The sequence below is a fragment of the Myotis yumanensis genome, unplaced genomic scaffold (genome assembly GCF_028538775.1).
Source record: "Myotis yumanensis isolate MYYU_CA2020_CCGP unplaced genomic scaffold, mMyoYum1.0.hap1 SCAF_2, whole genome shotgun sequence".
Taxonomy (NCBI): domain Eukaryota; kingdom Metazoa; phylum Chordata; class Mammalia; order Chiroptera; family Vespertilionidae; genus Myotis; species Myotis yumanensis.
The window spans coordinates 14250331-14266796 of NW_027223753.1; the positions used below are offsets into that span (position 1 = coordinate 14250331).

General features: G+C 35.9%; 1 protein-coding gene across 1 annotated transcript in view; it reads right to left on the reverse strand.

Moving 5' to 3' along the window:
- Positions 1-1499: 1499 nt before the first annotated feature.
- Positions 1500-16466, reverse strand: part of HNRNPR (heterogeneous nuclear ribonucleoprotein R) — a 32902-nt gene continuing 17935 nt past the window's right edge. Inside the window, 7 exon segments of the mRNA XM_070404331.1 lie at positions 1500-2789; positions 2928-3049; positions 6182-6331; positions 10886-11091; positions 13945-14080; positions 16035-16163; positions 16165-16212. Of these exon segments, the coding sequence (XP_070260432.1) occupies positions 2177-2789; positions 2928-3049; positions 6182-6331; positions 10886-11091; positions 13945-14080; positions 16035-16163; positions 16165-16212 (1404 nt within the window). The 3' untranslated portion in view covers positions 1500-2176.

Here is a 16466-nt window from a genome sequence, read left to right on the forward strand (position 1 = left end):
GTTTTGTTCTTATGTTTTTGCTGGGGCTTTATATTTTAGGATGGGTGGGGGAAGCATCACTTTATTCCAAGTCCTAATTCCCTTCATGGTAACTTTGTAGCTGGTACCATCTAATTTTTAAGAAATACAAACAACTCAAATTTTATTTTTAGACCCTTTCTTCTTTAGAAAAATCAGGGTTTTATTCAAGTCTAATTTAGATTTATAATGAGCTTCAAGTTGTATTTTCAAAGCTTAAAAGCAGTATTTAAAGAATTTTCGGTGTCTTTACTTTTATACATGGGCATTAAAATACATCAACACAACTGGATCTAAGCTTTATCAAATACATACCCATGTTGACCTGAAACTACTCTAAAATAGACTATATATATAATTCCTTTATCAGTTTATAAAAAAAATAGGAACATTAATAAGGCCAGTTTACTTACTGTACTATGTAATAAGTACACGTTTAAAGAGAAATAAGATATACTAACTTTCATCAAGAAATATTTTATTTGAAACCCAAAATATAATCTAATCAAAGTCGTAAAAAAATTAAGTGGCTTATAATTTTGAAATCTAGTGCTACTGTTATAATAGACACCAAATAGAAACAGAACACAAAATAAGGTGTGTTGTTTTTAATTATTCCCCAATGGCTTGTTTTTATAATTTAAAAACAGATCCACCTAAGAACAAAACGGAAGGGAAAATTTTGCAGTAATTTGAAAGTGATCCAGCCTTTCCTGCACTATAAAGTTTGGATTTTTTTGTTCCTCTTATTCTCAAGCAAAAAGGCCATTACAATAAATCAGAATTTCTAAAGGAAACAGGGAAAGAGACGTTATGACTTGGCCAACAAAAACTTTGGCCATTAGGGTTAGTTAAAAAAAAAAAAAAAAAGGTTTTAACCGAAAGTCAGAAGTATGTTTACTAGATATTTTTAAGCCTCTCTTGTGAGGCTTGTGTTTCTCAAAACAAATTTACATAGCAATAGAAAATCATATTCCTGAACTGAAGTGGCAGTCCCGATCATGTACACTAAAACTGAGTTTCATCCGTAGTGCAACTGACACCACAATACTAACATTTTTTCCTGTTACATATATTCACTTATTCAGCAAAAAAGGTCTTCAGACAACAAATTATCCTTTATAGAAATAATGTGGGTCAAAATAAATTGCAGTTTGCTTCCCTAATCCCACTTTAACATAAATTATACAATGCCTGCAAGAATGTTCAAAAGTCATTGAACCTGTTTTATAAAAATAAGGATAAAATTTCAAAATTTAAGAGACTATGAGAGAACACCAATCAATGAAGTGCTATTTGGAATAAGTACTAGAATTTAGACTAATCCTCAGTCTGACAGCCACGATACATATTGAAATAGATAAGAAATTTTGCATGAATTTGATCACTCACATAGGCAGTTATAGTTTGAAAACAATATTCCTTGCAAGGATTACGAATAAAATAATGTTTTAGGACACAATTGAATTTGAAATAGGTAATGTTTTGAATAGATTTTTGAGTTTTATTGAAATCTTACATGAACAAGAAATTGGAAATACAATCACATCAAAGAACAAATTGTCACGGCTTTGACGTTTAAGCCAAACAAATTTTGTAGGGCAGATTTCAAAAAGGTGTGAAGTAATAACAATTTAAAAACACAGTTAACCTACTTCTAGGAATGCAAAACATACAATCATAGGTTATTTTCAATACAAGAAAACTTAAATTTTTGTCTGCTTTAATTTCTTAAAACTACTAAGACAAAGTACTAGCTTGTATTTTTATTTACAGCATACTCCATACTCCTATGTAATCTATCTCAAATGCAAAAAAAATGAAACTGTCCAAAACCAAAGGTTCTGCAAAATCATGATTTAACAGTGTGCTCAGCTTGTTTTGAAGCTAAAAATGAAGCCTGAAACAATAAAAGCATTGTAATCCCCGGAATAAGGGAACTCTGCAAGCCCAATAATGTCCAAGAGCATTTATGAAAAGAGGAAAAAATAAAAAGACTTGAGTATATACACAATAATGATTTCTTCAGCTCAATACAAATGGCAGCAAATTGCGACTTAAAGATGAAACAGTTAAGCCAATTTTTGTTTTTTTGAAGAATGTAGTAGATCTAGAGCCAATCGTGTCTTGCCAATATCATTTTCAAGCCCTCACTTGTCTATTTCCACTGTTGCCCATAAGTATCCTGATAAAATTCCTGGTTGTCATTATTGTAACCATAGTTACCGGAATAGTCACCACCTTGTTGAAGCGGCTGCTGAGCGATGGGCTGGGAACCCCAGTTCTGTTGGTTGTTGGTCTGACGGCGCTTGGAATCAGGTTGGTTGTACCCATCTGCCTTTCTCTTGCCACCTACATTGCCCCCACGATTGCCCCGAGAGCCACGGGAACCACGGCCTCTCTGCTGTTGTGCAGGCCCCCCTCTGCCACCCCTAGAGCCTCTTGGTGGTCCCAAAGGTGCCCCCCTCTGTGAATAGCCAGCTCTACCTCTTGGAGGTGGTGCTCCCCGCCCCCTTGGTGGTGGCGGAGCACCTCGCCCTCCCCTTCCTCCTCCTCTTCCTCTTACTGCATAGCCATCATCATAGCCGTAGTAGGGATCTTCATAGCCTCCACGATAGTCGTGATAATCATAACCATAGTAATCATCATAGTAATCTTCATAGCCATAGTAATCTGGAGGGTAGCCATATCCACCTCTCCCCCCACCACGACCCCGACCTCTAATTGGAGGTGGCATGCGAGGAGGAGGGTGATAGTAATAATCTTCATACCTAACAATGGAGGGAAGGGAGAAAAGAAAAAACAAATTAGCTTACTTCAAGACTCTTCCTGATTTTGTTTTATTAACCTGATCTCCGCTATCAAGTTATTCTCTGTACAAAGATGTATTTACTAAAATGCAGACTCACGCAGTGCTTCTGGAGGCCTGTCTAGCAGCTTGGCGTTCTTTCCTTTTCTTGTCTGGTGGCTTGGCTAAGACTATTTCAATTTCTTCCCCTTCTATTTCTTTGCCATTCATTTCATCCATGGCCTATACAGAATTAAAAAAATAAATTTATTTTAGAAGTAATACTTTAAAACATAACTACATAAGCATAACTGTGCCAGTTAATACACTAATAAACAATTTAAATATTTTACTTTGCAAAAGATGAATCCAGCCACAAAGTAAAAAAACAACTAAAGTACCTGTTTCCCTCAATCTCACCCTCTTATATGTAAACAATATTGAGCACAAAACTGATGCCCTACTCTTATATTTAAAAAAGTAGACATATGTAATACTCTTTGTAATACTTTAAGCAATAAAAAAAAAGGAAAAAACAAAGTAAACGGGTTACCTATTGCTGTTCCTTAATTCCAAATAACTAACTCTTCAATATTTAACCATACTAAAGAGGCAAATCCACACATGGGGAAGATGCCAGTATCACAAACTTTTCAAGATTCAAAGTTTTAAATAAATATAATAGCATTCAACATGTACGTGGTCTTACATTGTTCTTCCATAAAAATTTTAAGGGGGGAGAAGATAAGAGATCAACCAAAGGACTTGTATGCATGCATATAAGCATAACCAATGGTCACAGACACTAGGGGGGTGAGGGCATGTGCTGGGTGTGGGGGTGACCAGGGAGAGGTCAAAGGGGGAAAAAGGAGACATATGTATAATACTATATGTAATACTTTAAATAAAGAGTTTTTAAAAAGATTTAAAAAAAAGAAAAAAAAATTTAACCCTTTGCACTCCGCTGTCCCCTCTCAGGGGACATCGGAATTCTAGCATATCACTCGGATGTCCCCTCTCAGGGGACATTGCAGTTTATTAGTGATTACGGGGAATTGAGTTATTTCAACGCAACTTTTTGAGACATGCATGTTTCCCTGAAGTTTTATCTTGAAATGGCACAAGAAATTAAATCAAAATATCGTAAAATTACTAAGATATATACAAGAAATGTCAGCGGGTTTTGTGTCGGATTAAACAATAAACTACATATTCCCGATGTGGGACAAAGAAAACGGGACTGCATTGTGTGTTCTAACAGGAAAACACCTGGTGGCAGGCGTCAAACCACTTATTACTGTCAAACATGCACTAATCAGCCTGCAATGCATATTGGGGAGTGTTACAAAACTTATCATACTGTACAAAATTATAAACAATATTGTTTTTTTTGCAAATATACATTCCTCGATGTCACCCAATTCATATAAGTCCAATATCATTATAATACGTTACTTGGTTCCAAAATTATACTAAATAATACGAGGGTCTGTAAATGCACGTTTCCGCCGCAAAGTACCGTCGAGTAGCTGGTAGCCAATGTCCAGAATGGTTCGGAGTGCAAAGAGTTAAGAATGTGAAACACAAATGAGGTCACTGATAAGATCAGCAATGGACTTCAACAAGAAATTGACACAAACACAGTCTAGGTTTCCCTCACAACACTGAACCTGGAACATACTTTGCCTAAACAAAAGCACAGAGCCCAGAAAAAGCCTGACCTAATGAAGCACTCACCTGGAGGACAATAATCAAAAGCATTCTATGCTCTAGTCCTTTATTCATGTTGTTCCACCTAATAGCCTCTGCCATGCTTCAAGGTTCAGGTGACTCTAACAAAATATCACCTCACCACAGTTTTTCTATTTCCCTATACAACCATTTCTTCTTCAGACATACATAAATGCTCTATCCATAAAGAACATTTAGTGATTTGCAAATATCCAGTCAAATCCATCTTTCTCTAGATACTAATTTTCTCCCTTTACCACCTTAGGTTTTGGCTATTTCAGCTAAAACTAAATGAGGCTGAAGCTTCCTGGTCTAAACAACAGAATAGAGCAGCGGTCGCCAACTAGTGACCCACAGACCACTGGTGGTCCATGAGGTCTGAAAGGTTGGCGACCGCTGGAAAAGACCATCTACTCGCTCACCTGGCCATATCGATGAATGTGATTCCCAGTCGCTGAGCTAAAAATTTTGTAATTTTACAGACTTCTTTGGCAAAGCACCCTGCCAGTTTTTATGCACCTGTTATTTAATACCAAGTGAATCAAAGGACTATTTAGAAGGTATAAACTTATTAGTTATCAGTGCTTCATACCATTGGCAATTTAAGAAGGCATACATTAAATTCTGTACCGAGTTGTGAATTTTATAAGCAATAAGGACTAATTAATTAGCAGCCATGAAAAAGCAAACAAATCAATTCTAACTAGTCAATGCATTTGTTCTACAAGGCACATTTAACCCCTAGAGTGCCAGGGAGCGTGATCGCGACCGCGCTCTTCCTGTCTTTCGCCAAAAGTGCCGGGACTGCGATCGCGCTCCTCCTGCAGTGTCACTATTAGATGCTAGTAGTTCACTCTTTATTGACAGATGGCACCTAAGAGCAGATTACTTATGATGCCGAATGTCTGTAGTTCTAAAATTGACCACTGGCATTAATCTGCCTAATTTTTTACAGGTACTACGATTTTATGAAGTTTACTCAGATTTTGTAGCCCTAAAGCTTCGAAATGGCGTCCAGTTCTAAGTCTGCTTTTATTAGTGATGATGATATTGCTAAATTATGTCAATTCTTGCTGTGAAGATGACGATTTTGTGGAAGCTATTGGAGAAGGGTGTCCCTCTATTTTATTATGTTTTGTTCAAATTTTTTTTTCTACTAGTATTTTATAATACAATCAGCAAACAATATATGTCAAAGATAAAAACAAATGTAGTAAAGGTTTCCTTAAGTTTTTGAATATGTAACTTAATTTACTTGAGATTCATAATTTTTTTCCTAAACTGCTGTAAAATCAGCAAAAATGCCTTGGCAATTTTAGCAGAGTTCCTAGGATACTGGTTGGCACTCAAAGGGTTAAAAGCAGTACCCTGGGCGAAGGCCTGAAGGCCTGGGGTGGAGAAAAGCCGGGTGAGGGGGGCAAAGGAGGGAAAAATGGGAGACATCAGTAATACTGTCCTCATCACTGATGTTTCTATCTCCCTCTCCCTTCCTCTCTGAAATCAATAAAAATATATATATATAAAAAAAAAAGTTCCAGAGTTCGGCGAAGCTGAAAACCAATTTTATTTTAATTTTTAAAGGCACTACATATGTTTAACAAGTTTCAATAGCAGAATTCAAATATCAAGAAACAAAATTTCTACCTTAACAGCTGCTCCTCTGTCTTCAAAATGAACAAATGCATAATCTTTCAACTTCTTCACCCTTTCGAGTTTTCCAAATTCAGAAAATGACTTTTCCAGTATTTCTTCCGTCACTGTAGTAGCCAAGTTTCTCACAAATAAAACTTTCACCTAATACAACAAATAGAAAAAATTGGCATTGGCTACTCAATTTTAGCTGGTCTTATATTAAAGTATTTCTTCCTATCTTCATGGCATAGGCTTTTTTCCTCTGAAACATTAAGTGCTATGATAGAAGGTATAAAAATTGCCAAAATAATTCAGATTTTACCGATTTATATAAATATTGGTTCCTTCTCATGTCCTATAATTAAAGTGCCTAACATTGTAAATAGGACCTTCAAAAAACAACAACACATAATTATTACTAAGTTAACTTACAAATTTTGCATGGTCCCTAAGACTCCCTTAAACAAGTTTTTCCAGGTTTTTTTTCCCCCTATTAGAACTGGATAAGCTGATTCTAAAGTTCATTGGAAAAAATAAGCAAATATAGCCAGGAAAAAGATAAGAAAAAAATTTAGAGACTAACCTTACCAGATATAACAACCATAATGCTTAAATCATTCAATCAGTGTAGTGTTAATCTGGATAAAAATAAAAGTCAGATCCATATCTCACACTGTATGCCAGGATAAACTCCAAATACACACACACACACACACACACACACACACACACACACACGGATGATGGGGAAGGGAGGAAATGAAAGTGCTAGAAGAAAATAATGTTTTTATAACACACATTGGGGAAGGTTTTGCGACTCAAAATTTATTAACTATAAGTCTATAAACTATAAAGGAGTGATGGATTCAACTACTAAAAATAAATGGCTTCACTTGGCTGGCGTGGCTCAGTGGTTGAACATCAACCTATGAATCAGGAGGCCACGGTTCCATTCCCCATCAGGGCACATGCCCGGGTTGCAGGCTCAATTCCCCACTGTGGGGCGTGCAGACGGCAGCCGATCAGTGATTCTCTCTCATCACTGATATTTCTCTCTCTCTCTTCCTCTCCCTTCCTCCCTGAAATCAATAAAAATATGTGTAAAAATAAATAAATAAATGGCTTCCATATAGCAAAAAATACAAGCAAAGTAAAAAACCAAATGACTTATATAACAAAGAATTAATCTTTCTTTTATATCAGAGATCCAGAAAATAATAAAAAAAAACTCAACAGAAAAACTGAATAGAAAAATAGGCAAAAATTCATGATTATATGGTTCATATAAAACAACAACAACAACAACCAGCAACACACAAATGACCGGAAAACATAGTAAAAACTTAAACTCATGCATAGTAAGAGAAGAAAACTCTTAACGGCTTTGAAATACCGTTTGTTATCAAACTGGCAAAATCCGAGAGTTTAACCATACACTAATTTTGACAAGGATGAGAATAGGCCTCTTGTATTTCACTGGTAGGAGGGTAAAACGATCTGGTCCACTTCCCAAAGAGGGGAATATAGTAATCTTAGTAATAACAGGTGCATTTATCTGTTGGCCCACAATTCTACCCCTGAGAATCTATCCTACAGATATATCCATACTTGTATCAACGGACATGACAAAAGCTTATTCACTACAGAAACAACCTAAAAGACTAGAACAACCCAAGAACGTCCAGTTGGTTGAATATACTGTGGTACATCCACCGAATGGAACACTATGTAACCATACAAAAAATGAAGAAGAAAAAAAAAAGAGGAAGAGTTCTAGCTGGTTTGGGTCAGTGGATAGAGCATTGGCCTGTGGACTGAAGGGTCCTCCTGGGTTTGATTTCAGTCAAGGGCACATGCCTGGGTTGCAGGCTCGAACCCTAGTAGGGGGTGTGCAGGAGGCAGCCAATCAATGATTCTCTCTCATCATTGATGTTTCTATCTCTCTCTCCCTCTCCTTTCCTCTCTGAAATCAATAAAATTATATTTCAAAAACACACACACAAAAAAAACGAGGAAGAGCTCTAAGAGCTGACATGGAGAGATTGCTAGGATACATTGTTGGTAAGACTTTTTTTTCCCATTTCTGAAACAGGGATCCAACTTATAGTCAATGTGACAGATAAGCACTGTGTCATAGTTTAATTGGCAACATTTATAATTTCTTAGTGGTACTTATAATAATGGTATACCTTCCTTAGAGCTGATGAAATAGAGTGGTAAATAAAACAAATATGAAATCAGTGAAAACAGTAAGTTACCAGCAACCACTTGTATAAGAAGCAGGGAAATAATACATCCTCAATATTTGTCAGTATTTGCCCAAGAAAACACGAAAAGATAATAAGAGACTACTAAAACTGAATGCCTATAGGGAACCAAGGGGTATGATACAGATATGGTAGATGGGGATAGGGGTGGAATTGGGACTTGTCTATCTTTCTATAAAATTTTGATTTCTAAGCTAAGGAAATATATTAACTATTCAAACAAAAAAAACAAACATATCCACTGAACAAAGTGTTGCTCTATGAATAGAAAGGATGGGGGAGAAAAATCTTAATTCAATGGGTGAAAAAAATGGAACAGTTTCCACCTCTCTCTATCTCCTTTATTTTTCTAAATGTTGTAATACTGAAGTATAACTTCATCAGACAGGTCTCCACTGATTTCCTTTTTAACTAAACATGGATCCCTTATCTTTTTCTGAAATGAAACCATTACATACTATATAAAAATTACTTGTTGCCCTAGCTGGTTTGGCTCAGTGGATAGAGCGTCGGCCTGCAGACTGAAGGGTCCCGGGTTCAATTCCGGTCAAGGGCACATGCCCGGGTTGCAGGCTCAGTCCCCAGTGGGGGCGTGCAGGAGGCAGCCGATCAATGATTCTCTCTCAACATTGATGTTTCTCTCTTTCCTTCTCTGAAATCAATAAAAATATATTTTTTAAAAATTACTTGTTAAAACTGTATTAAGAAAGATACATTTATTTAGTTGCTTAGGTTCTGTTTGATTTTAAAAGTGACCCAACTTGGCAAAAGATCTGCAATAAATTGTAACATTAATAGAGTGAAGTAACAGCAAAAGCTTTACTCTACTGTGTAAATTCCCCCTCATTAGAAAACAAAGAGTCAGTAATATTCAAGTTTATTCAACCAGTATTATTCAAGTTTATAGAGGCTACCTATTCATTCCAAAATTGTTTCAGATGCAGAAAGAATAGTTACTAGAATAAAATTTGAAGTTTTCTAACCCTATAAAAAGATTTAGGGTAAATTTCAATCTGAAAGGTTATAAGAAGTATATGAAAAGTGATTGATGAGAAAATTAGTAGCTATACTTTAGAATTTTGGGGGATTTGATTCCCCTCGTATAATATACCTATAATACTATTTTTAAAATGTTTTTATAGGATAAGCAATACAGGCTACACTTAGCTTCTATAAGGTAGATTCAAAGTTATAAGAGATTTGAAGATATTTATCCAATGCTAATAAAGTAGGTCACATCCAAATTCAGTAAGTTTGCCCCAAGTCACAATTGGGAGAACAAGTGAAATTGAAATCAAACTAGAAAGGAAAGAAGGAAGGAAGGAAGGAAGGAAGGAAGGAAGGAAGGAAGGAAGGAAGGAAGGAAGGAAGGAAGGGAGGGAGGGAGGGAGGGAGGGAGGGAAAAGAAAGCAGGGCCATTTAAATTCTCAGTCCCTTTCCTTGACACTATCTATTCAAGGAATATGTTAAAAAGATACTGAACAGCACATCTAAGAGCCTCTGGCTCATTCTCAGTGGATCTTCTGTTTAACACAAAGATGTTTTTTGCCTACAAAAATTTTATCATGCTAATATAAACTGGAGCTCTTTTAACTAATCAGAGTGAGGACTGCCTTCTCAGAATCTAGAGGCAGACTTCTCATCCAGAAGAATCTAATCACTAATTTATGACCATCCATAAAGTTGCTGCCTCCCTGAGAAGGGAAAAGACATTTACCAAAATACTCAAAAAGTCACTAAAAGGGACAGAGATGCAACTCTAATGTGTCCCTTCAATCCCAGGACTCACCCAAAAGAAAGCCTGAGAATGAGGATTCATGGTACCATCTGTTACCAGGCAAAGATCTTGGCAATGCAAGGACAGGACAGAGAAAAACGAGGTCCCTCTACAGGACTTGCCATGCATATTTTGCCACTACCATATAACAGCAAACATGAAAACCTTCTGCCTTTCTTCACAGGGACAATACCCTAAATGAAGCTTGATAATTAAAAAAAGAAAAACTTTTTAAAATAAGAGAAAAAAATTAGATATAAATATAAATAAAATTATTCCTGGCCATTTAATAAAAGTCATAATATGGTCAATGAAGATTATAATTCAAACTTTACCTCTTTCTTTACTGAGTAAGACCTTGTCTTTTTTTCTTTTTAAACCTCTGTATTCCTTATAATGCCTAGCACTAAACAAATTCTCAGTGTGTATAAAAATACTTAATGGAAGGGATTTCATTTCAGTTCCTTTTACACGTTTAATCAGCAGGAAAAGGAATGGTTAATGGAAATTCCTGAATATCAAGAAAGGCTGTTAAGTTTGGTGTTAAAACAGGTCCTTGCCTAAATAGTTAAAATCAAGAGCTATAATATTAAACTCAAAAAATTTTGAGTTTCATTCTGAGTATAAAATTTGAATGATGACCACACCTCCATCCCAAGAAATTGCATTTACCTTAGCCATGACTTCTGGATCTGGTTCTTCCACAGGGTCAGCCCATTCAACTGTAACTACATTTCCCCATACTTTTACTTTTCCACTCATCAGCCGGCGTCTGGCTTGTGCTGCTGACTTGTGATCCTCATATTCAAGGAAGCAGAACCCCCGATTCTTCTTTTTGTCATCGGGTTGATGATAGAGAATAACGTCCACCAAACCCTCTGTTAAACCAACAGCCAGATATATAAGCCAAAAGCATCCACCACACATCTACTGATTAGGCAGACCTAAATCCACTTGCCTAAAAGCAAAAAATAACTGAAGAAGCCTCAAAATGATTCACTAATTACCTAATAGACAATTTAATCAGCATTATTAGATATGAGGTTTGGGACAATATTTTTATGTGCCCTTTTAATTTTAGGGGTCGTAAAGATACAGCCATAAACAACAGGTGCAACTACTGCATTTTGACATACAGCATTCTACAATGTTTTAAAGATTTGATGTAACATGACCTTACAATTTATAAAAATACTACACCAAAGAACTTAAACATCAAATTATTGATATAAATCCAAGAGAACTAAGATTCAACAACTAACCATCCTCAGGTCTAATTTAAAAGTTAGTTTTTACTAAGAATAAAAATAATTGCTAAATACTGGTGTCCCTCTGGTCTGTCCTGTGCCCTCATCTTTCCATAAATCTCCTTTCTAGGTAAAAACCAGGTAGTTCCTACTCTTAAATACTATCTATATCCTTAAGAATGCTTAGATTTTATTTCTACCCCAGACTTAGACATTTTAAATTTAACAGTCCAAAACTGCACCACCACTCCCCAAATCTGTCTTCTCTAGACTTTCCTACTTAATAAACAGTATTATCTCCTGAGTTTCTCAAGCCAGAAATTAAAGACTCATTCTTGATTTCCTCCTTTACTTCATCTCCCCTATCCAATTCCAAGCCAATCTACTTTTTGCATCTCCACTGCTCAATCTTCTATTTGAACATTATGAAAGCTTCTACTCTTTACCCCTTTCTAAGCCATTATCTATATAGCAATAAAAATATTCTGAAAACATAAAACAGATGTCATTCCCTGTTTAAGACCTTCAAATACCATCTCATTATACATACACTAAAATCCAAACTCCTTATGTGGTCTTCAAAAGTCCTACCTACTTCATTTTATATAATTCTGCCTTTTAAAAACACTGGCCTTCTATTAACTTTAATATACCAAGTTCTTTCTTGCCTTAGAACACAGGCATGTGTTGCTCTCTTGGAATGCCTGTTTGTATGCTACATTCTTCATGTCTTGGATGAAATGTCACCTTATCAGAAAAGACTTCCATAACCATAAAATCCCCAATAGTAGCTATTCTCTACCTAAATATCCCTTATTTCCTTCTTTACAGTGCTTACCACAATGTGTAAATATTTCCTTAATTGGGGGGGGGGGGGGGGGGGGATGATCTTCTCTCCTTTCCCAGAATGTAAGCTCTACAGGGCAGAGACTAGATCTCTCTTATTCACCACTGTATCCCAGCAGATAGTACAATACCAGCACTTAATAGGCACTGGATAAACACTTGCTGAAAAAAATGAATACATGGATATAAAGCCAGAAAGGACTTGGTAGGTAATAAACTAATATAAACTAATGAGGTTAAAGAATTGTGCCAAAAAAAAAAAAAAAAAAAAAAGAACTGTGCCAACAGTTAGAGGTATTTGACCAACACAATTATGATAAACTAGAGGCCCAGTGCATGAAAATCATGCAGTGTGTGTGTGTGTGTGTCCCTCAGCCTGGCCTGTACCCTCTTGCTATCCGGGAGCTCTTGGGGAGGGGGCCTAAGCCATCCTAAGCCATCAGTCGGACATCCTTAGCGACATCCTTAGTTCCTCCGTGGAGGCGGGAGACGCTCTCGCCACCTCTGCTGCACTCACCAGCTGTGAGCCTGGCCTCTGGCTAAGCAGCACTCCCCATGGGAGCACACTGGCCACAGCTCCTGTGTTGAGCATCTGCCCCCTGGTGGTCAGTGCACATCATAGTGACCAGTCATTCCACCGTTCGGTCGATTTGCATATTAGCCCTTTATTACATAGGAGGATAGTGGCAGTGGTTACAATGTGGGATGCTAGAAGTAAAAAATTCCGGAGTGGCTAGATTTTGTGGCAACAAGATCCAGAATGTGATCTGCATGTGGGGAAGCTGAAGTAAAGGACTGAAGATGAGATGGTCACAAAACTAGGAGGCTAGGGTACTGGATGATGCCTCTATGGCAAAAGTACTAAGAGTAAGTCAATTTAGGACAGAAGAGAAAGACTGTGAGTCAGAAGCAACCTTGAATTAATAAGACAAATTAAAACCAGAAGAGCAATAGATGACAGCTTGAAGGAAGGGGAAAGGATGACAAAAATGTAAAGGAATAGTGGGGTTTTCTTTAAAAGGGAAGGTAATCGTCCAAAAAAGTGTTTTTTAAACCACAGCTAGTATTTAGTAGCTCTCTATTAGCATTTTAAAAATGGAAATGGAAAAGGAAATAGTAAAAGTATTTGGTTTCATTAAATTTTGTTTCAGTTACATATAAATGTATACAGACCAATGTATAAACGTATACACTGTAATATAAAATGTACTTCTCAATCAATTCCATGCATTTAGAATTGCAAATTTTGAAAAATATGATCTAGATGAGCTAACAGGAAGAGGACAAGAATACTAATCCCTTTGGACCTAAAGTACACTGAATGTCAGAAGGGGAAAGCCTTCACTTGAAGACCACAGGGCAAAAGCCAAGGTTCAATTAAGGGTAAAGTGAAGGGGACATTCCAAGATATTAAGGATATGAGGAAATGTGCTTAGTCCAAACCACTATAAACATAAAAAAAACTCAAATGATTTATCAAACTGGCAAAATCCAGAAAATAATAAAAGCAGAAGGGATGCAATTTAGACACTGAATAGACATTTAAACTCTTAGATTAATACACACATCCTTTTTTTGCACTTATAAACAGTACCACAGATTTCCCAAAATTAACTTCTAAATACATTTTTGTTTTACCTGTGACTTTACTGAATTCTTCCAGAATGTTTTCTTTAGTCTTATTCTTTGGAATTGATCCAACAAAAAGCCTGTTGTTTGCCACGGAAATGCACACTCCAAGGTGTTTACCAGGGCGAATTTCATAGCTGTCACACTGCAAGGAAGAAAAGAACCAGACACCCCACAACCACCCCAAACTCAGGACAACCGATCTCAATCTAAAATATTCATTAATTTAAAGTCAAACACTCCCTGCTTCATGAACTCACCAAGTTCCCTCAGGCTTGCCATAATATAAATGTGTATTTTAAACTTGTTACAGCCAGTCTTTCATTTAATCTGGTTTTGTTAACTTTCACTATTCCTCCATATTATAAATAACTCAAAGTTATTAACATTTCATTTTTAAAACTATCTTATTTCATATTTAAGATTTATCTATCTAAAAACTTCTTTCCATGGATTTTTCAGAAAAAGTACTTTGGAGATGAAATCAGATTCACACAAGTCATTGGCAAGATAATAATATATGAAGAGTAACAACTATGTTTAATCAATGCAAAAGAAATTTAGAAGTACTTCATATTCTACACAAACCACAGAATTCTAAATATATAAAGTTTTAAACTGTGTATCAAACACAATATTTTCAAAAGTATATAAAATGATATATATAAAAAATGTTTTATTTAAATCACTAAAGTTTATTCCTTGATAAACTTTAGCTTGTTTTAACATTACTTACCCATTTATTTACTAAAAGACATGTTTTATAAATTAAATCATCCATATATTGCCAAAACATGGAAATAAAGATTTAAAAACTTAATATTAAATAAACAAACTGTAAAAAAAAATCCATAACAAAGACTAAAATCTGGGTCAAACTAGAAGCAGAACTAAGTTAGAGGCAACTTATGAAACAAAAGCCTTTGTTAAAGAGGTTACTGTTCTAGAAGGACTAGACTAGGTGAGGGCTTTAGATATCTGGCAAAATATAATGACATTGTTAAGCTACTGAGATGGTTGTATTTTAATACAGTAGGAGTAAAGATATACTTAATTTGCAAAACTTAGTTACTACTGCTACTCATAAGTAAGTACGAAGAGTAAAAGGCCCTATAAAAAGGAATTAATAGAAGACTGGTTATAAAATAGCAAAAAAGAGAAGGATTAAAGCAGTGGTTCTCAACCTTCTGGCCCTTTAAATACAGTTCCTCATGTTGTGACCCAACAATAAAATTATTTTCGTTGCTACTTCATAACTGTAATGTTGCTACTGTTATGAATCGTAATGTAAATATCTGATATGCAGGATGGTCTTAGGCGACCCCTGTGAAAGGGTCATTCGACCGCCAAAGGGGTCGAAACCCACAGGTTGAGAACCGCTGGATTAAAGACAGAGAAGACTGAACGACCTGGAAACAAAAATATAGAAAAGAAGAATATACTTAGAAAATAAATTGTATGATTAGGCTGTGACAAAAATAAAACAAAACAGATTCAGAACCATTTCCAGAATTGGCTACAGTGTCCTAAGCCTTCATTACACTTTAAGAATCCTATCATAAAGTTTAACAGCAAGAATTGACATCCTTTCTATCAATATTCAAATGGAATTTTAGATACTAATCACTGTAATTAATAACTTTAAAAATATATTTATATTTATTGATTGCAGAGAGGAAGGGAGAGGGAGAGACAGAAACATCAATGATGAGAGAGAATCATTGATTGGCTGCTTCCTGCATGCTCCCCACTGGGGACTGAGCTTGCAACCTGGGCATGTGCCCAAGAATTGAACTGTGATCCCTGGTTCACAGGTCAACACTCAACCATTGAGGCAAACCAGCCGTGCTCTATTAATAACTTTTTAGAATTATGGGACACTTTCTCCAACACATTAATTCTTGGGTATACTCATTTCTTTTTTACTTTTATAATCAGAAAACAGAGCAAAGGCCACATACCAACTCAGTCAACATAAAAACATTCAAAGCAAAAACTAAAGAAAGTAAAATAATGTTAACTGCAAACATTTTAAACTGAGGTAATTCTCTCAAATAATGACCTGCTAGACAGTAGGTATCTGTTTTGTTATCACATACCAGTTTAACAGCTTCTTGTGCAGCTTCCTTTCCACAGAAGGTGATAAATGCATACCCTCTGTTCTGACCAGACAGTGGATCCATCATAAGACGTAGATCCCAAATGGGACCAGCCTTTTCAAAAAGGGGGTACCAACTCATCCTCATACAAATCTCTTGGTATTTTACCTACAAAGACCTGAAATAAAATCTCTGTATTAGAATCCCAATGTAAGCATTTGATTTTAGATCTATAAAGCCTAACTGCCTTTTCTTTAAGGGGGTGGGGACATGAAGATTGTTAAGGAGCAATGGGATAATATGAATTTTGTGATACTGACCCTAATTTTTATTATAATAACTTTAGGGTCATCAACATAGAACAGTATTCTATACTGAAAAATGGAAACTGATTAATAAGAGTGTGCAAAATTAGTACTAAAATTTGAATAT